At 40.3% G+C, this 21,013-nt stretch overlaps 1 protein-coding gene across 4 annotated transcripts in view; it reads left to right on the top strand.

Moving 5' to 3' along the window:
* The window catches only part of CEP120 (centrosomal protein 120), a 70,630-nt gene extending 49,988 nt beyond the window's left edge, over window positions 1–20,642 (top strand). For 3 of the 4 annotated variants that reach the window (XM_029055940.2, XM_029055937.2, XM_029055938.2), the window contains 3 exons: window positions 6,714–6,812; window positions 17,795–17,940; window positions 18,738–20,642. In XM_029055940.2, coding sequence (XP_028911773.1) covers window positions 6,714–6,812; window positions 17,795–17,940; window positions 18,738–18,972 — 480 coding nt within the window. In that variant the 3' untranslated portion in view covers window positions 18,973–20,642. The remainder of the gene's footprint in view (window positions 1–6,713; window positions 6,813–17,794; window positions 17,941–18,737) is intronic. The other variant, XM_029055939.2, reaches the window with a different exon arrangement.
* Window positions 20,643–21,013: the final 371 nt, after the last annotated feature.

Here is a 21,013-nt window from a genome sequence, read left to right as displayed (position 1 = left end):
TACCAAAGAAGAAGTTAAGGATATTGACTCAGGAAAGAAGGAAGACTAGTATATTGAAGTAAAAAATGAAAAATAATAGGAGAATCAATTGTTTGAATTGTTCCCCAGTTGGCTATAGCATTAAAATTTGACAAACTGTATACATTTCAAGTAGGGAGTAGGTAAGTCCATGGATGTGTATTATAAATCCATAATATATGTTAGAGGAAAAAGTTTGGAACATCAGAGTCATGTTTCAATCATTTGTATTTGTTGAGGACTTACTGTGTGCAAAATACTGTACTAAGCACTTGGGAAAGTGTAATATAACAGAGTTGGTAGACACATCCCCTCCTCACAAGGAGCTTACAGTCTAGAGAGTGTTTCAAGTGAGTGTTCATTTTGCACCCTATTAAAAGTGGGCAGAGCTGGGTTGAGTGGACCTAGCAATATTTATAATAATAATGACAATAATAATAATGATGATGTTATTTGTTAAGCACTTACTATGTGCCAAGCACTATTCTAAGAGCTGGAGTAGATACAAGGTAATCAGGTTGTCCCACATGGGGCTCACAGTCTTAGTCCCCATTTTACAGATGAGGTAACTGAGGCACAAAAAAGTTAAATGACTTGCCCAAAGTCTGACAAGTGGCAGAGCCCACCTGGCTTTGATATTTTCTCAGTCTCTGGTGGCATGTAGAAGAAGATACTGAATCAGCAACTCTCAGAGAGTCAGAGTATGTTATGTCCTTTGCCACTAGTCCAGGAACCCTTCTCTCCCAGACTGCCTGACTGTCTCTTTTCTGGATCCATCATTGTTGATCTGGGCTGTTGTAACCCTTTCTGGTCCACCCCTTCTTCCATTCAAGTATTAGTAGTCTAACGGGAGGACCCTCTGAGCACTGAATCGCTGCTGCTCTCCTATTGCAAACCCCCTCAGCCTAGAAAGCAACTGAAAAAAAGTGTTAATGCCTATGCTGTAAATCTAACTATTAATAAAAACCAGACTGGGTAAGAGCCTGAGTCACACTTAGGTTTCTTCTTAAGAGCATAAATTGCAAGATTTTACTGCACTGAAACTGTCATGGAAGGCATCAGGAGCAAAAAATCAAATCCTAGAGAAGCTATAACAATCGAACATTTCGAGGTCGTGAGGAAATACAGATTCCAGTTACCAAAAAGAATAGTGTAGGCACATTTAGTAGAAATTGCAGCTTCAGTTCATTAGAGTCGAACATTCCAATTTGGTTTTCTAACAAAGTTCAATATGGGTATTCTACCACCCAAACCCCAAAGCACTCTGCTACTTGTGAGTACTTTGAGGTTCAAATATGCCTCAAAATTGGACTAAGCCATGGGAAGGTGGCAAATCAGGTTGGGTCAGCTAGCTCCCAATATAGTGTTTCCTTTACCTGCTTCCATTGATCTTAATCAGAAGTCTTTGACCAAACTTTGAAAGCCAGAGTTCACCAAAAAAAGCCATCTTAGTTTTAAAATGACTTAGAAGATAATATTCTTAATTTAGTAAATAGTTTGTCTGAGACTACTCGAGGAGTCGGTATGATTGCCTTTTGGTTCACTGCTTGAAGATGCGTTTGTTAACTACTGTTTGTAATTGCCATTTATGGTTGCATTCCATTTACAAGCATCAGTTATTGCTGCCATTTATCATTCTTAGGTTGTTTTAATAATGTTAGGTGGTGTGACAAAGCTATAGAAAACCCTGACCTCAGAAAGCTTACATCAGTTGGTGGAACAGATACAGTGTGAAAGCAGATAAGGCTCTTTGTCAGAACATAAAATAAGAAGAGTATAAAGTGAAAATGGTTTTAAAAATTGGCCTATTGGGAAAGTTTGTTATTTTCAGAATTTCAGATTACATATACAGCCAGTACTCCTCTAACATATGTTTTCACTACATGTTATGGGTAGAACATTGTTGGGGGATTAGGGAACATTCTTCCAACAACATGTGTTTGTCTGGATATGGTGGGGGAGGATAATCATGCGCAGACACGTGCTATCGATCAGGGTGTGTGTACATTAATGTGAGTTTTCCCTAATGTGAAATCTCTCCCTCTCCCCCCCTCTTGCCCCTCTCTCCTTTCTCTCCTCCCACCCTCTCCTTCCCTTCTCACTCTCCTTCCCCTCTCTCTCTCCTTCTCCTCTTTCTCTCCTTCCCCCCCCTCCTTCCCCACCATCTCTCTCTCCTCTGTCTCTCTCCCCTATCTCTCTCTCTCCCCATCTCTCTCCTCTATCTCTCTCCTTTCCCTTTCTCCTCCGTCTCTCTCCCCATGATATACATATATCAAGAGGGAAAGGGGGGAGCAACATACCAAATAGGGTAAGTGGGTACAAAAGGAGTAAAAGTAAATCTGTACAAACCTCCTGCACATCACTGTTTGTACAAATCACTTAACTGCAGACATTCGTTGTGGACAGAGAAGGTGTCTACCAATTCTGTCGTATTGTACTTTCCCAAGCACTTAGACTGTGTTCTGCACACAGTAAATGCTCAATAAATATGATGGATTCCTTCTGATGCTTAGATCATTCCCCACCCAGAACCCTGTTATGTTGGGCATCTTCAATAGTGACACCCACTAGCAAATATAAGATAAGGAGAATTTGAATCTAAGTAGAGCCAAGCAATCAACCAACCAGCCAATCAGTGTTGTTTTGAGCATTTACCACAGTGCAGTAGTGCAGAGGGTAGTGAAGATGTGGTCAGGGAATGTGTCTGTTATATTGTACACTCCCAAGTGCTTAATACAGTGTTCTGTAGATGGTAAGCACTCGATAAATGCAACTGAATGACTGACATTACAATAGAGTTAGTAAACACAATCACTGCCCACATGGAGCTCATAGGCGAGAAGACTGCTCAGCTACCCACACAGATTTCCCAGGCAATTCCACAAAAAATGCTCAGTATCAGTTAGCCTTCAAATCCCTGTTTTGAGGCTAATCCAGGCTGATTAGTAACTGACCAATAATCCATGGGCAGGCAGTGTGGGCCCCATCGCCGGTATCAGTGGTAGCAGTCAGCCTGGCATTGCCAGCTAAGGCTGTCAACTCTGCCATGTGGCACTGGGCCCAGTGATGCAGATGCAGGAACTCCTCACCAGATCTCCACTCCAGTCCTTCTGTTTCCTCAGGTGAAGGTGACCCTCTCTGGCTGGGCTGAAGGCTGCTCCTCTCATAGGGGTAAGAAAGCAGTAGCAGAGCTACTACTAAAGCAGTGGGGTCTAGTGGAAAGGGCACAGTCCTAGAAGTCAGAGAGCTGGGTTCTAATCCCAGCTCTGCTACTTGTCTGCTATGTGACCTTGGGCAAGTCACTTCACTTCTTTGTGCCTCAGTTACCTCATGTGTAAAATGGGCATTAAGATCGTGAGCCCCCAAGTGGGACATGGACTTTGTCCAACACGATTGTCTTGCGTCTACTCCAGTAATTAGTACTGTGCTTGGCACGTAGCGCTTAACCAATACCACAAATATTATTAGGGGGCCCTCTCAATCAATCACTGGTATTCACTGAGCACGTACTGTGTGCAGAACACTGTACTAAGCACTTGGGTGAGAACAATACAACAGATTCAGTAGGCATGTTCCCTGTCCACAGTGAACTCTCCCAGATTGTTCCAAGGCCCTTACTCTTTCCAATGACTTCCTTCTAGCCAGTTTCCGTTACTAAAGGCAACTCCCATTTTCTCCCACCACCTAGTTCTTTCAGGCCTCCTTTCCCAGAATCTCCACCTTTTGGACAAGAGCCCTATCTCACCTTGCTTGCTTCTTCCCTCCTGCAATGAATAACAATTGCGGCATATATGCTAAGCACTTTACTGAGTATTGGGGTAGATACAAGATAATCAGGCCGATCATAGTCCCTGTCCCACACGAGGCATGGAGTCCAAGTAGGAGGGAGAAACAAGTATTGAAGCCCCATTTTACGGATCAGAAAACCGAGACACGAGCCATTAAGTGACTTGCCCAAGTTTACACAGAAGGTAAGTGATGGGAATGTATCTGCTTATTGTGTCATACTCTCCCTAGCACTTAGTACAGTGCTCTGTACTCAGTAAGTGCTCAATAAATACGATTGAATGGAAGTGGCAGAACCGGGATTAGAACCCAAGTCCTCTGACTCCCAGCCCTGTGGCCTTTCCACTAGGACACGCTGATTCTGTAAAGTTGAGAAGCAGCGTGGCTCAGTGGAAAGAGCATGGGCTTTGGAGTCAGAGGTCATGGGTTCAAATCCCGGCTCGGCCACTTGTCAGCTGTGTGACTGTGGGCAAGTCACTTAACTTCTCTGTGCCTCAGTTACCTCATCTGTAAAATGGGGATTAAGACTGTGAGCCCCACGTGGGACAACCTGATTCCCCTGTGTCTACCCCAGCGCTTAGAACAGTGCTCGGCACATAGTAAGCGCTTAACAAATACCAACATTATTATTATTATTAAATTTCATTGATCCCAGATCTGTTACCCTTAGTCAGAGGATGAAATCCAAATCAGTAGTGGTTTTGAAAACCAAATCAAACAGTCAGGTGGGGCCCAGTTCAATTGCTAGTTGGTAACAAAACCCTCTTGCCAGGCCCCCTGTATTATATATTTCAATTTTAAAGCAGAAAAAGAGTTTAAAAAAAAAAAGCTATTAGGCTGTTGGCTCGGCATTACCCTCCTGTCCTTTCCTCTATAATACCTCCATTGCTAATAAGCAGTGAGACAACCCAAGTCCAGTTGAAAGCAGAGAAGGAGATAGGAAGGAGTTGATATCCTGCAAAGTGAGCAACCCACTCCCGGACAAATAATCGTCATCAAGTAGTCTGTATAAAGCAGCTAGAAAGAAACATTCGGCACACTGCTAGGAGCAAAAGTGAAAAGCTCACTCTATTTTATTGGATTTTGAATTCACATATCACATAAAGTGCTGAATATTTTTAAGACAGAATCAACCCATTTTCCCCAGAAGAACCCCTCTAAAAGGAACCAGAAACTGAAACTTTTTCATTTTGATTTGTTAAATTCGCTGTAATTCTCGTAGCTTCCAGAAGAGAGCAGAACTTCATTTTAAAAGGAGAAAGGAGTAAAGCCCTCATTAAAGTTAACAGGACTTTTATAATTCCCTTCTCTTTCTTTGCTCCCTGCTGTTATTTTCAGCTTATCAGAATTAAGTAATGAAGACAACTAAGAAGATAATTAATCTATGCATTTAAATAATTTTAGTGATGTAAATAAAATCTGTCTCTAGAAGTTTTTAGTTGCTGTAAAAATCCCCAAGCCACCTCTACATCCTTCCAGGGTAGAAAGCTTCATAAATATGTGTAATTATTCTGTTTTTGATGAACCTGCATTCTCATATTTAGAACTTGGGTTTATTGCAGCATATGAGTAATTCCTGTCTTTAAAAATATTTTCATTAACTATTCATTGAAGTTTTCCAAAAGACATGCCTTATACAACTTGGAGGGGCAAGAGAGGTATTGCACTGTTTATTATTAATCAATTTGTGTGTAATTGAATTTAAATGTGAAATATCTCCTTTAAATTTAAACATTGCATTTTGCACTAGGGATTTTATTCATAAAGGACCATGACTCAAAATAGCCAGTATCTTATTATTGTGGTTTTTGATTAAGGCCTCAAGTTGGTTAATGCTAAATGGAATTTGGCGATCTTCTTTTCCTTTCATTTTATTTACATCTGAATTTTCCAAAGATTGAATTTTTGGACTGGGAACACTTCATTTGCCTGCAGAACATTGGGAGTGGTGTGGGAAAGATTGGATTATTTTACATTGAAAAACTGGCTTGTTGGGTCATTTCAGAATAACAGTATTTTACTGAAACGTGGGCAGATTTTACATTATCACTTAAATAGTAAAACTGTCTGTTGGCTTCATTAATTTGCTTGGTCCTTGCTTTGAGACTTTGAGAAAGTACATTCCTAAATCGTAGCCAAGTTGGCTTCATTTCATACACAACAGATTGCCTGTTGCAAGTAAAAATAACCATTTCTGATTCAACCATTTTAGTATCTTTCTTCGAATACTTGAGGGACAATCCAAAATAAAAAGTGCGTATATTAAAAGGACATCATTTCCACTTCTGTTGTATTCCCTTTTGAATAATTTTCAAATACCTTTTGACTCTTTATCCTATGTGCTGTTCGAACATATGAAGGTCCTAGAATTTTGCCAAAATATTGTTATAAAAATTACACAAGATCTAGGCTTTCTCTCAATTTTCTTCTACATTTTAGGATCAAATGCCACTTAGATGCACTATCCAGAAGAATAATTTAGTTTTTAAAATGAGTTCCCACTAAATTGGAATGGTTAACATGTGATTTTTATCGATAAAACGAATGGGTGTTTTTCACTCCACCAAGGGGGTGGGGGGCGTCTGTGTGTGTGCACGCTCACGTTTGTGTATATGTCGATATAAATGTAATATATATATAACCAAGTTTATACTAACTGTCTGGCGGCTAAGACTAATCTAGTTCCTTTTTGTATAGGCTGTTAGGCAATAAAAATAAGGCTATATTTTAAACAAGAAAATGTTCATATGCCATAATATTTACACTGAATTGCATAACAGCTTTAGATGATGTCGTATGTTACACTACATAAACTCTTTTCTTAAGCCAGACTCTTTGTATATATCATCTTTCAATGATTGTACACACTGGTATGGTGTTTCAGTTGATATGATTTTAATCACTATTAGGTTGAACTTGAAAGAAAGTTGGAATCCGCTACTAAGTCTAAACTACATTACAAGCAGCAATGGGGACGAGCTTTGAAAGAGCTTGCAAGACTGAAGCAGGTATGTCATTAGATTACAGCAGAGGCATGTGGTAAGTTTAGTTTTTGTTTTAATGCTTGGTTCCACTTCAGGCTTTGGCGTACTTGGTTTTATAACCATTCTGTTCTTTTTTTTCCAGGATTTGAATCCATCGGTGATATTGTTAAAGATTTAAGGATTTTCTTACTTTTCCCACTGTAGTAGAGAGAATATTACTTGCACCCATTCCCTCCCCCTTCCCTCCAGCCCCCAGAACTATTGAAAGTTCCATTTTAAAAGTGTCCCTCATCCTTTGTACATCTCCACTTCAAGAAATTGGGGGTCTTTTCTGACAACCTACCCTTTCACAGTTTTATTCACTTTTCTTTCATTTTTTTCTAGCAAACCCTTCATCTACCTACTTGGGACCCAGGGGGTGATACCTCTCCACTAAGTGATTTATTGTTGAAGGAAATAAGCAGATGATTAAGGCACATGGTCTCCATTTAACATACCCTACGTTGATGTCTCAGAAATTTAAACACACACACACTAGGAATTAGTTCCGGAGAATAAATGGTAATTTTTGCCAGCATAGAGAAATTTTTCCACATTGACCTTCCTTCTCTCCTGAGTTATTTTGCTCTGCTTCATTTTCTTTTCTCCTAAACAACCCCCAAATAGACAAAAACAGACATTCTTTAAATATCAAGAAGTTAGACTGTAAACTTATTGTAGGCAGGGAATATGTCTACCAGCTCTGTTGCACTGTTCTCTCCCACCTACAACTACTCCCTTAGAGAACTTATTTGGTTGGTATTTGTATTTGTTTGCTCCCATGGTTTCAATTACCATCTCTGAACAGGTGATTCCCAAATCTACCTCTCCAGCCCTGACCTCTCTCCTTCTCTACAGTCCCATATTTTCTCCTGCCTGCAGGGTGTCTCTACTTGGATGTCCCACTGTTATCTCAAACTTAACATGTCCAAAACAGAACTCGTCATCTTCCCACCCAAACCTTGCCCTCCCCTTTATCTTTGCCATTCCTGAAAACAACACCACTATCCTCCCAGTCTCACAAGCCCCTAACCTTGGCATTATCACTGGTTCATCTTTCCTATTTAACCCACATATTCAATCTTTCACCAGATCCTGCCATTTCTACCTTCACAACATCGCTAAAAGCCACTTTTTCCTCTCCATCCAAACTGCCACTACACAGATCCACACACTTATTGTACCCCACCTTTGCTGCATTGGCTTCCTTGCTGTTCTCTCTGCCTCCTGTCTCCCCCTTCCAATCCTTTCTTCACTCTACTGTCTGAATCATTAAAAAAAAAAAAATTCAGTCCACATCTTCCTACTCCTCAAGATCCTCCAGTGGTTGCCCATCCACCTCTGAATCAAACAGAAACTCTTTACGACCAGCTTTAAAGCACATAATCACCTGGCCCCCTCCAGTCTTGCCTCGCTGATCTACTTCAACATAGCTCTCACATTTCACTCCTCTAATGCCGAGCTACTCACTGTACCTTGATCTCTTCTATTTTGCCACCAACCCCTTGCCAATGTCCTCTCTTTGTCCTGGAACTCCCTCCTCCATCATGCACTATGTACTACCACTCTCCCTACCTTGAAATCACATCTCCTCTAAGAAGGCTTCCCAAACTAAGCCCTCATTCCCCTTACTCCCTCTAAATTCAATTAAATTGTATTTATTGAGCACGTACTGTGTGCACAGCACTGTACTAAGCTCTTGGAAAGTACAGTTCAGCAATAGAGACAATCCCTGGCCACACCGGGTTTACAATCTGTCTTCTGCATCACCTGGGCATTTGGACTTGTACCCTTTAAGCAGTTGATACCCCACAGTTATGTACATATCCATAATTCATTTTAATGTTTGTCTCCCCCTGTGGACTCTAAGCTCCTTGTTGGCAGAGAGCGTGTCTAGAACAGTGCTTCACATATAGTAAGAGCTTAACAAATGCCATCATTATTACTAACCCTATTGTGTTATATTCTCCGAAGGGCTTAGTAGAGTGCTATTCACACTGTAAGCACTCAATAAATGCCATTGATTGATTGATTTGACCTGAACATTTTAAAGTTTAGGCATACCCCATAGACTTTCGTCAACGATAATAATAGTGGTATTTGTTAAGCACTTACTGTGTGCCAAGCACCACACCAAACACTGGGGTAGATGCAAAATTATCATGTCCGACACAGTGCCAGTCCCACATGAGGCTCACGATCTAAGTGGGACAGACAACAGGCATTGAATCCCCATTTCACAGATGAGGAAACTGAGGACAGAGAAGTGACTTGCCCAAGGTTACAGAGCAGGCAAGTGGTAGAGCTGGAATTAGAACCCAGGTCTTCTGACTCTCAGGCCTGTGGTCTTTGCGCTAGGCCGTGTTTCTTCGCTACTTGTTAACTGAATGATCTTATTTCTTTGCATGTAATTTTTAATAAGCTTTGATCGTGTGACATTAGATAAAATCATGTTCTTAATAAAATATGGGACAGCTGTAGTTATTTTCAAAGCTGTACTCTCTAACTTTGCCCTAAGACACTGAAAGGCACCTTCTGTTAGAGGAGCAGGGTGAGGCGGGGCCCTCCCGTTATGATTTCCCTGTTCTTTTTGGCCTTCCCCTGCTGACTTCCCCTTGAACTCACATGTAAACTTTTTTGCTCCTTCCCTCTCATCCATAGTTTGACTTTTTCTGAGTGCTCCAATTCCTTTGCTACAAACTTTTTCTCAAGAAACTCTCACTACACACCCCTATCTACTGAGAGAACATAACCAAAGTCCTTGTATCGCTATTGTCTTTCCTTTTTTCCATTCAAGTCACTGTAGGATCCTTAAATCATATATAGTCAAATCAGATCTAATACTCCTCCATGACTCCAAGGTGATGCTTCCCCAAATTTTTCTCAACATAATTCTTCTACTAGTAATGTTCCTTTAATACACTAATGCATTCATACCCTCCTCTTCTTAAGGAGTGGCACAGTGAACCATGGACTTTGGGGAGCATGGGTATTTTTTTTTATGCCCTCCTGGTGGAGTAGGCCTACTCTAGCACCAGGATTATAAACTGGAAATAACTCTATAGTCAATTTATAGAACTTAATGTCTTGGGGAGGAAGATTTAGCTATGACACTGTCCAGTTTGGCAGTTTTCTGATGGTGTGAAATTCACTTAACTTTTTTTTTTTTAAAAAAAAAGAACCTTGATTAATAACACATTATTGTATTTAAAAATAAAATTGGAATTTTAGATCTGTTTTAGTTCATAGGATTGTTTGTGCAATTTCTTGTTTAAATTGGATTAGTACCATGTTAATTTTGCATTGCCTCTGGTGAATAGCCACGGGGATGTAATCTCTGCCAGTAATTCGTCACACCAAAGCCCTCTGGAGGACCATACAAAACATTTGTGTAGTGAGGATCAGACGTTGAAAGCCATATCTTAGATTGTTAATAAATGTTAATGACAAAACCCAGCTGGTAAGTCTTGGAAATGAGATCTAATGCTTTGTGCCCATTGCCAAAGAAATGTTTAAACAGAGATTTCCATTACTCAAAGGTGACCTAGTACAGTCAATTTGTGAATTAAAAAGGCATAATCTACTTAAGTATTTAGAAAAATCTTTTCTTTTGATTTGCAATCATAAAAGTCAGTATTTCCAAATTATAAAGTATCTTTGTTATCTGCTTGTGTTGGGCTTCAGCTGCAATCATGGTCAATATAAAATTAGTATTACACAGAAAATGGGTTTCGTAATTTTGAAAACTAGGAAAAAGTTCCCTGAATATTTTGCGTCTAGAATTTCAGGACCGAGTGTAATGCTGTTGATAAAGTAGCATTCGGGTAAGAAATTCGCTAATAAGGATTTTCGGTAGTTCCCCTTCACTGTCGTCAGGTGGCTTTTAATCTTCCCCTTTCCTGCCATTGACTATTATTTTTGTGCTATATTTAAACCCATTCAAGCACTTGAATTAATTTAGTTATCAAATACACAGAGACGGTACAGTACTGAATCAGATTCTTCTAGTGTGGAAGTGACCTACGCAGGGACATGACGTCCCCCGAGGTGGCATTAGTGCTCCGCTGCTGCAGTAAGCTGCCAATCGGGGTGCATCGATCAATGGTATTTGAGTGCTCACTGTGTGCAGAGCAGTATACTAAGGGCTTGGGCGAGTACAGGATGACAGAATCAGTAAGCATGTTCCCTGCACACAAGGAGCTTACAGTCTTGGGCACCGTGTGCCTCGTGGCTTGAGAGAGAGGCAGTGCACCTCCTGAAAATGCCTGAATACCAGGCCTTGGTTAACAAGAGGCTTGGAGCCCATCCTTTTTCATGTGGAAAGAGCAGAAAGAAATGGTCACTCGTCGATTGTATTGGAATGAAGTATATTCACTTCAGAAAGGGGAACCACCCAATCTTTTGGAGGCTGAAAATCCTTTACCATATTTGTATCCTATAGTTCTGTTTCAAAAGAGTTTTCTTAAAGCAACACAGACTCTGTTGGCTGACATCGGCACTATCTTGTCCAGTGTCCTGCTTATCCACTCGGAGTAATTAATTTGATTAATTTACAAGTAATTTAGCCAAGGATGGGATGTAAATCTTTGTTTAAAATAACAGTTGGAGGTCCAACTCTTGGTTAAAAACTGTGTCTTGAAACCATCCAGGCCCTCCTACTGACTTGTCAGCTCTGGGTTATTTTCAGAAAACTTTACTTGAGTTCCTTAGCTTCAGTTGTAAGTTTTTCCCACAGACTTGCATGGTATGTGTGAGTGGGAGAGTGAGTAGTGGCCGCTTTTTAGCCATTGTTTAGTCTAGGGTATGTATGTTTACATCTCCCTTCTGGATTTATAGGCAGCTATGGCAAAATACGGATTGGGTTTACTTGATTGAGGATCCTCTTGCTCAGAGCACCTGGCAATGTGGAGGATTTCTCTCACCAGTTTCTGATTTTTTACTTTACTATTGATGTACCCTATCCAACCCCAAAATTCAGGAATATTTTGAGACTTTCATTTTTTTCCTCATAAAATTTAGGGTAGATTAAGATCCTTTCTCCTTCAAAGAAGGAATTCTGATGATTAAGCAGCCGTGATTACGGCATATAAGAATTGCCCAATGCTGACCCTAATTAAAAATGTGTCTGCTTAGTGGGGAAAGAATGGAGTTTTACCCGAGGGCAAAACACTGACTGTTGGACAACAAGTTCAGGATGCTATACCCTTTAAGGAGAAGGGGAAAGAATGCTGGAAGAAATACTTAATATTCTAGAGAATTTTCTGTAGTATTGTGCCTCCTAGAAAGATAGCCAGTGCTCTTCCAAAGATCAAACGACCACAACAATTTTCAGTCTCTTCTAAGACCAGAGTTTTTTTTTTTTCTCCTCAGTATTTACATTGAGCCTGAATTCTCTGTGGCAAGGCTCTTGGGAGCCTCCTTCCTCTCTGCTCTCCTCCGGCCCTCCGCCCCAAGTCTGAAAGAGGAGTGATGATGTGCTGGGCTCAAAGCCCCTCGGTGTGCATACTCCAGGCTCACCAGGTAGTTAGGACTGCCTCGGGAGGCTTCTCCCAGCTACAGTTCTGGAGGGATGTGGGATTGGCCAGATGATGCCCAGTTTAGGGACTCCTGCAAGAGGATGAGGGTGTCCTTTGGGTGACAGTACACCCAAAGGATATCAGTTGGGCACATGTAGTGTGCACAAAGGAGACCAAATTCTTCTTCCTGGGTCAATTTTTAGAGAGAAGCCTACCTGGATTACCTGCTCCTGCTTTTCCCTGACATATTTGGTTGGTGGGGAGGGGAGGAAGGAGATTGATATTTCCGAAAGCAAGTAACATAACAAAGGACAAAAATGGATAAATCACCTAGAGAACAATGTTGTTTTGAGGAGGCCTGTTATTAAATGAGTTCTGCAAGAGGAGGTTGTTTTAAGAAATGTTTTTTACTTTGAGCACTAAAAAAAAAATGAAAGTGTACCAAAGTATCTAAAAGAATTTCAAGTGGTGCCAATTTCATCACCAAACATAAATAAAGACTCGTCATCGTCATCAATAGCATTTATTAGGTGTCTACTTAGTGTCCAACGCTGTCCTAAGAGCTTAGGACAGGACAACAGAAGTAAGACACAACAATCAGTGCCCTCCAGAATCTTACAATCTAATGAGGGTAGTCCGGCAAAAATTAGAATTAATTCCAAATAGGAGCAAGAAGTAATTAATAGATATGTATTGGGGTGAAAATAGTTGAATAATTGAACAGAGCAGTAAATATACAAACCATATGCATAGGTAGACATGTATTGAAAATAAATGCCGAGGATAGGAATGAAATATATGCCTGCCAAGGGTGGTGTTGATTTGATACGATGGGGGTTTTGCAAATGATCAGGGAAAGTTTCCCGAAGGAGTTGGGGTTTTAGAAGGGCTTGGAAGATGGGGAGGGCCGTGCTCCTTTCCCTACCCCCTTCCCCCCAACAAAAGCTGGAAGTAACATTCCTTATCACAGTTATTTGAGCACCTGGGTACCTGCTTAGGTAATTCTGAAAAGATATTCTGTAACATCCCCCATATTTTGTTAAAGGGAACTCATTTGCTCATTTTAGGTGTAATTTTTATTTTAACTAAAAATGTAAAAATACTGAGTTATTGCTACACTAATACTTTAACTACTGAGTTAGAGCTTGCTGTTTATAAAATGATAAACACTATGCAGTTTATAAAGGGTGAATTATTGCTAAAAGAACACAGTCCCTCTCCATAGGTATGGCAAATATTTTTCCTAGGAAGACATTTCTGTAGGGTTTTGCTATGGTCACATAGACATTCTCCAAGAGTGAGGTGTCGGGAGATGCTAAAGAAAAACAGATCTGGGTTGAACATTTTGTCATATAAGAATGTTCTCCCTTCATTTCATAGGTCAACAGTGCACCTAACAGTTCGTCCAATGTGAGCGTATCCCTCATTTTGATTAATGAAATAGACTGCTTGTTTGGTCCAAGTCTGAATACCTTGCCCTTCTTCTCTTTTGATCTGCCAGTTTGTTGTTGTTGTTGTTGTTGTTGTTTTAGAAGAGTTAAAGGAACCTTTACAGCAGCAAAGACAACAGCTGGGAAGGGTGTATATTGCTGAATGCTGAATTTTATCAGCAGTGTAGAAAAGAGTGAGACCAGGATAAAATCATCAAAGCTGCTCTTATCAAGGGGTGGGTCAGAATAAGGGCCCTAGGAGTGGTTGTGGTGGTAGTGGTAGTAGGAGTAGTAGCAGTAGCATTTACTGAGTGTCCACTTGATGAGGCTTTTTGTAATAGGTGCTTAGGTAGCTTGGAGTACCCAAGTGACGTTTTCCCTGCCCACAGAGTCTTAAACAGAAGAGTCCAAAACATAAAAATATGTACCCACACAGTCAAAACAAATTGAGTGGACAAATATACATGAATTCTAAGGAAGGTGTAAACAGACATAAGTGTTAGCCCTTAGGGTGTCCATATGTAGTTTAGGGAAGGGGGAGGGTGGAGCCTGAAGTTATTCTGGGATGCCTGGGATCAGAAAGTCCCTTTCCCCCACTCAAGGACCTTAAGCACTAGCAAGGTGCTAAATGGGCTGTAGATATAACAGAGTTTGACATTTTTTGTTTTCGTTTGGTTTGTGGTTTTACACGTTTAATAGTCTTGAAGCGAATATCATGGAGAAGGATAATCTCCAGGCATGGCTATGAGGGAATAATCTGAGCCTGAAAAAAAAATCATTGCCTTGAAGTCTGTCTTTTTTTATTCCTAGTTAAATCCTCAGCTTTCGCTGTGCATATATATGTGCACAGGTTCATGTGCCCAGAATAAGTGAAACCAATTGCTCTGTGTACAAACTAGCAAGTGCCTCCAGACTTTTTTTAAACTGTATTAGGGAGGGGCAGCCATTGCAGATGGACTTGTTTAAGAATGGAACTATGGGCCTAGTTGAACTGAGCCCAAATAAATTTAAGGTTACCGTGAAAACATGCATTCTATTTCCAGTTATGTGCTTTTAGCTAATAGTTGGCATGCTGTCTCTGTCCCGTTAATTGTTTTATTCAGCATTTTCTATGACTCTGGGCTCTCATAGAATAGTTTTTCAAAATGTGAATGTACATATTTTCACAAAACCATGAAAATGGGGTTGGTTTGCCACAGTGTGACACGAAGTGTATTAGAGATTTTCATTTCATTTTATTTTTCCTAAGAGAAATTTGAGTTTAAAAAGAGGTTAGCATCACATGTAACTTCAAATGCAGATCCTCTTCAGATTGGTCATCATCAATCTTAATGTACAAGCCTTCCGTCCTTTCATGAGATGCACATGATACTTTGGCTCTTATTTATTCTACTTTGAGGGGAACAGAATGTTTCTGGAAATTTATAAGGCTGTAATCTCCTAAAGTCTGTGACCTAACCCATAGTTTAACAACGATGCCTCTCTATAGAAAGATCTCATGAAGGGAGGCATGGATTAAACCCAGAATTTGGGAGGGCAAACTTCATCATTTCACACTTGGCTCTCATCTCTCTCTCTCTGTCTCTCTTCCCCCCCGCCCTTCCCCTCTCTCTTTCTTTCTTCCTCTCCCTCTCCCTCTCTCTTCCTTTCTCTCTCCCTCTCCCCCTCTCTCTCTTCCCCACCCTCCTTGTGATTTTTCTCTGTTCTTTGAACAAATCACTTGACCTCTGTAGCTTTGCTTCCCTCTCTTGAGTTGGGCAATGGCATGAGGAACAGCCTGAATGAACTTCCTGCTATTTTTATTTTGAAGAGTAAATGGAGGCATTACTTTAGGGTCCTTTGTCCTTATCTAACTCATTGCTGCGTTGTGAGGATTGTTTAGTTGATGATGGTTGAGTACTTTGAAATATATACTTTTAAGTAGTTTGAGTGTACTTCAAGCTATATTAGGGTTAAGGAGTTGGTGAAATATCACACCCATCTTATGAAGAGTGAAAATCTCAACATTTTTCTTTCATTTCTAAGAGGTAAAACGCAAATGGTTTTGACTTTCAGAATGCCTTTCAACTACAGATTTCAAGGAGCTCTCTGACTACTGTTAAACCTCAGAATACCACAGGGAGGGTAGGACAGCATTATCTCCATTTCTCAGATGAGGAAACCACACCACCAGCAGTGAGCCAGGGACAACATTAGAACTTGGAACGCAGAATACCTATTCCAAAGTTTGGACTTTGAGGCAGCCGGTATGTTCATAGAGTCAGTGAGCTGAACAGGCAGTTTCAAATTACAGTGAATATTTCTAAATGTACACCATTCACAACAGTTTTACACCAGCTTTACAACATATTGATTTTGACCTTCCAACATTAGTCTCCATTATGGAACTAGCACTGGGGGCACGGGTGCTGGGGTTGGGGAGTGTGAGGTGAAGAAAGTATGTGGAAGCCACAGGGAAAGGAGAAAATCATTTTTTGAACCTGGTGGTGGTAACAGGAGAAACTGTAAAGAGAGTGGAATAACCTGATCACCAAGCGGAGTCACTGGGGAGGGTCGCCATGCCAATTTTACTTCCAAAGAAATAAGTCAGCTACTCTATCGAAGAGCCTCTCTAATTCATTATAAATACATTAATGTAACTGTATTTCTCATCTAGAATTGAGTCCACAGTTGTGGGTAATCTTGGTAATAATTGAGTGATCAACCTTGGTTCAGGAACCAACCCCTTACTTATAATGCTGTTCCTATGTGAAAACTGATTTGGACTTGCAGCATTAAGATACAGTTAGTTTCTGAAAAACAGTTCCTAAGCCCAGGGGCCGCTTGTAAAGGGTGTAGTCCCGGTCCAGCGTGGAATAGATGACCTAATAGGATCGCTTCCAACCCTGGGGTTTGATTTATGTCCGCATAGTTCACCAACCAGTTGCTAGCGTTATTGAATGTTGAATTGCACCTAGGTTTTTCCTAGTTCCCAAAATGCAGAGTACTCGAGATTTTCCAAACATTTGTTACAAATTATCTGTGTGTTTCTGTCCTGTTGAAAAGGGGTGTTGGGGCCCCTTTATTCTGGGTTTGTTGCCATTGCAGCAGTCACCATGACAGCCTCAACCAGCCACCAGCTCAGACCTGCTACCCCTTTTTATGGTATTTGTTAAGCGTTTACTATGTGCCGGGCACTGTAGTAAATGCTGGGGTAAATACAAGCTAATCAGGGTGGACACAGCTTGTGTCCCACATGGGGCTCATAATCTTAATCCCCATTTTTCATCTGAGGTAACTGAGGCACAGAGAAGTTAAGTGACTTGCCCAAGGTCACATAGCAGACAAATGGCAGAGAGGGATTAGAACTCAGGTCCTTCTGACTCCCAGTCCCGTACTCTATCCACTAGGCCACAATGCTTCTGTACATATCCCACTCCCCTTTGAACCCCTGAGTCTACATATGACCCTAAATCTTCTCTAGTTCACTTTGGTCCTTGAAGAGAATGGGATGATGGGATGAGAAGCAGCATGTGGATAGAGCTAGTGGATAGAGTGGATAGAGCACGAGCCTGTGAGTCAGAAGGTCCTGGGTTGTAATCCCAGCTCTGCCACTTGTCTGCTGTGTGTCCCTTGACTTCTCTGGGCCTCAGTTACCTCATCTGTACAGTGGGGATTAAGACTGTGAGCCCCATGTGAGACAAGGACTGTGTCCAACCCGATTTGCCTGTGCTCGCCCCAGTGCTTAGTATAGTGCCTGGCACATAGTAAGCATTTAACAAATACCACAATTATTATAATGATGATGAGTGCACATAGAGAAGATGATATGGGAGTGATGGACACTGCAGTGGCACCAGATATGGACAGCCCATTGCACTCACAGCTGGATCTTGAGAGAAAGCCACTACGGGCACCAGGTTTACTGGTCCCAGACAGGCATTGTGCCAGTGACAAAGTCTTGGTTTTGGTTTCAGGGTGCACGGTGTCATATGAAATGTATATGTTCATAACGTTTAGTGTCTATTGACTCGTCTTTCAGCGCGAGCAAGAAAACGCAATGGCCCGTCTTAAAAAGCAGCAAGAAGAACTAGAACACATGAGACTACGTTACCTGGCAGCAGAGGAGAAAGATACTGTGAAGACAGAGCGACAGGAACTCCTAGATATAAGGAATAAACTGAATAGGTAGCGTATTAGAATGATTTTTCCTTTTGACTCAGACGTGGGCGGTTCACCTAAGTGAACATTTCAATTGGCCATCTGTCCCGTAGAGGAAGGCTTTGGTGCTCTTAGCATTAAATGGCCCATTTATAAAATGTATCGGCCTTGAATTATAGAAAGTCTATGCCAAAAACCATTAGGTTCATTTTTTGTCATGGCTAGGACTATATTAAGCCCAGTTAGCCTTCCACTCCCATAAGTCTCTGCTTTTCTACATAAAAGCCTCTTTAACGTTGACTTTCTGTTCTTCAACCGGGGCACCTGCTAATCCTAATGCCTTTAATTAGAGGTATCAGATAAAATAGTCTTAAAATAATCTTTTGCCATTTATGTGACTGAAATTTCGTGATGGATGCTAAATGTCACGGTGTACATTTCACCAGTTTCCTTTAAGGTGTACATGGTTTGTTTGGATCCTTTTAGAAATATAATCAGGAAAGAGCTATAACTCTCACAGTTTCGTAAAACATAATTAAAATGCTGTTTGAAATAGTTGGTCCTGCAGATATGAGCAGGTCCTATTAATTTCAAAATAGACCATTATTTTGCCTTTCCTTTCTGCAGACTTTGCTAATGATGATAATCGTATTTAAGTGCTTACTATGTACCAAGCACTGTACTAAGTGCTGAGGTAGATTAAAAAGGTATTACTGCTGATTTGTTAAAGAATGTAATTCTTGCAAATAGTATGGTATGAGGTCAATGACAAAGTAGGGGTGGTATTTGGATACCACATTGGCATTTGTTTTTGTGTTTATCAGATTAAGGCAGCCGGACCCAGAGAGATGCCCAGAGGCCAGGGATATTCCAAGTGGAAGAGTGGAAAGTCCCTGCGGCAAGGCTGTGGAAGAGGGTTTAGATGAACATTTGACTCGCCTCATAGAAGAGAGAGACACTTTGATGAGAACAGGCGTATATAATCACGAGGATCAACTAATAAGTGAACTGGACCGTCAGATCAGAGAGGCGTTGGCAAAAAGCAGTGGCAGTAACTAGTAACATTTGGAAAAAATCTTTCGTAGCCTTATGAAGACCTAGGTTTGTTTTTATTACATTACAAAACCCAGAAAATGGAAAAAAGTTATGAAATTGCTGTTTTTACCTTTTTCTTTAAGAATCCAAATTTGCATGTTAAAGTTTACAGTATTTATTTGGCTTTTATGTTCCTTTAAATGTATTCTACCTCTCACTCTACCCTGCTTTTATTTGTAATTGCTTTTTATATACTCACTCTAAGTGATATTTCTGTGTTGATGGCTACCTTTCAAAATGGCTGTTCACTAAATTTGTACTTGCAAAGAATAATTCCTAGATACAATTTTACATGCTGAGCCAAAAAATGTTGCACTTTACAAATGCTGTTTAGTTATATTTGTAGCTATCTTTTAGAAGGTTAGAGCAGTTGTTAATATAACCTGTTTTTATTAACTTTCACCCATTTTGCAAGCTGTCCTTTTCTCTCCTATCCCCCCTGAAGTTAACAGATGTAAATGGCAAGATTTTGAAGCAGAAACCAGTACATTGACTGCAGGGAAACCACATGACATATTAGATGATTCCAGGAGAACATTTTTTCAGTAACCAGATCCATTCTATTTCTCTCTTCCAGGTTTCACTGAGTTCCCCTAATAACAGTCAAGGAAAGTGAAGAAAGAGCCTAATATAAGCAGTCTTCTCTTTCAGCCATAGTTGCAAGGATGAATTCTTTTCTCTTGTTGGATACAGGAATCTTTACTTCTTCCCACTAGTTACTAATGCAAATCCTCTGGGCCTCAGTGGGAGCACACCCTGTGCTTTAAAGTTTCAAAGGAGAAAATCAGAAAGAGTAAAAAAAAACAACCCTTTGCTGATTTTTTTTCACCTTTAGTTTATTTTTAAAAAAGAAAAATGGGAATAATGTGTTGTGCTTAGAGGGTGCCAAGTCGGCACAAGCCTTTAAAGCTCCCTTAAAATTTCCGGGACTTCAGAGCCAAACATTGGTATAACTGTTGTCCCTAATGCAACAGTTTATTCTGTTTTTACAGTGTGTTCTATTAGTGTACTTGGCAACTGTTTATAGCAGTACATTTTCTAGGTTACTTTTATAATAAGCATCCCAAATTCCATCATTTCCAAAATGGCAAACATAAAATCATTCCCACTGGGAAATGGACATTATTGACCAAAACTTCTAGAAACACAAAATGGTATTTTGTAACATCAAGGAATTTTTGTTTCATTTCTGGGTAGGTAAGTTAACATGGTTATTAATGTCACCACACAAGTTGCTGGACCTCTTTTCCCCTTCCGTTTTTGGATTTGAAAAAGTATTCATCTCGTACCAGCAACGTAGCTAGCAGTAATTTCTGTGAGGAATGAGAATAATGAATAAGGGGGCTATGTAGTTAGTAATCACAGCATGTGTTACAATATGAATTACGCTTTCATGGTTCTCGCACTGATTTCATGCCATTTGAATGAAACTGTGGTGGTCTTTTGTGGCCAAAGGAAGACCTGTTTCCAACGTTGATGCTTTCCTTAATTTTACTGTGTGCTGGTGATACTATTTTCAAACACTAGAGGGGGCCTTAGACTTTAAAAAAAAAAAACCCACAAAAAAAACAAAGGAACTCTTCTCATTGATTCTAGACTTTGCTTTGAAATAAAGTGATTTTTTTCCAACTTAATTTAACAAATTCAGAATTTTATTATTTTTCAAATGTGAGCGGTATGTACTTGTAACCAAGCCACCTTTGCATGTGGGAGAAATGCTTCCTTTGTTTTTGTGTTAATGTCACCACACAAGTTGCGGGACCTCTTTTCCCCTTCCGTTTTTGGATTTGAAAAAGTATTCAAGTATTCAAGTATTTAGTTTATTTCTAAAGTGTTTAAATTGCAGAAACTTTTTCTGTGAGTTGAAGGGGATAAGGTCTGAGATTTCACACTCTTTACATTACTTCAAAGAGGGTGATTATTTACTTCCCAGGGACTGAAAGGTATATACACTGTTTGATATCCATTAACTCTTAATCCCTGCGAAAGGTGGATAAGGAGCCAA

The sequence above is a fragment of the Ornithorhynchus anatinus genome, chromosome X5 (assembly GCF_004115215.2).
Source record: "Ornithorhynchus anatinus isolate Pmale09 chromosome X5, mOrnAna1.pri.v4, whole genome shotgun sequence".
NCBI lineage: Eukaryota > Metazoa > Chordata > Mammalia > Monotremata > Ornithorhynchidae > Ornithorhynchus > Ornithorhynchus anatinus.
The sequence above is the reverse complement of the archived record's forward strand: the minus strand, read 5'-3'. Positions and strand labels throughout refer to the sequence as shown.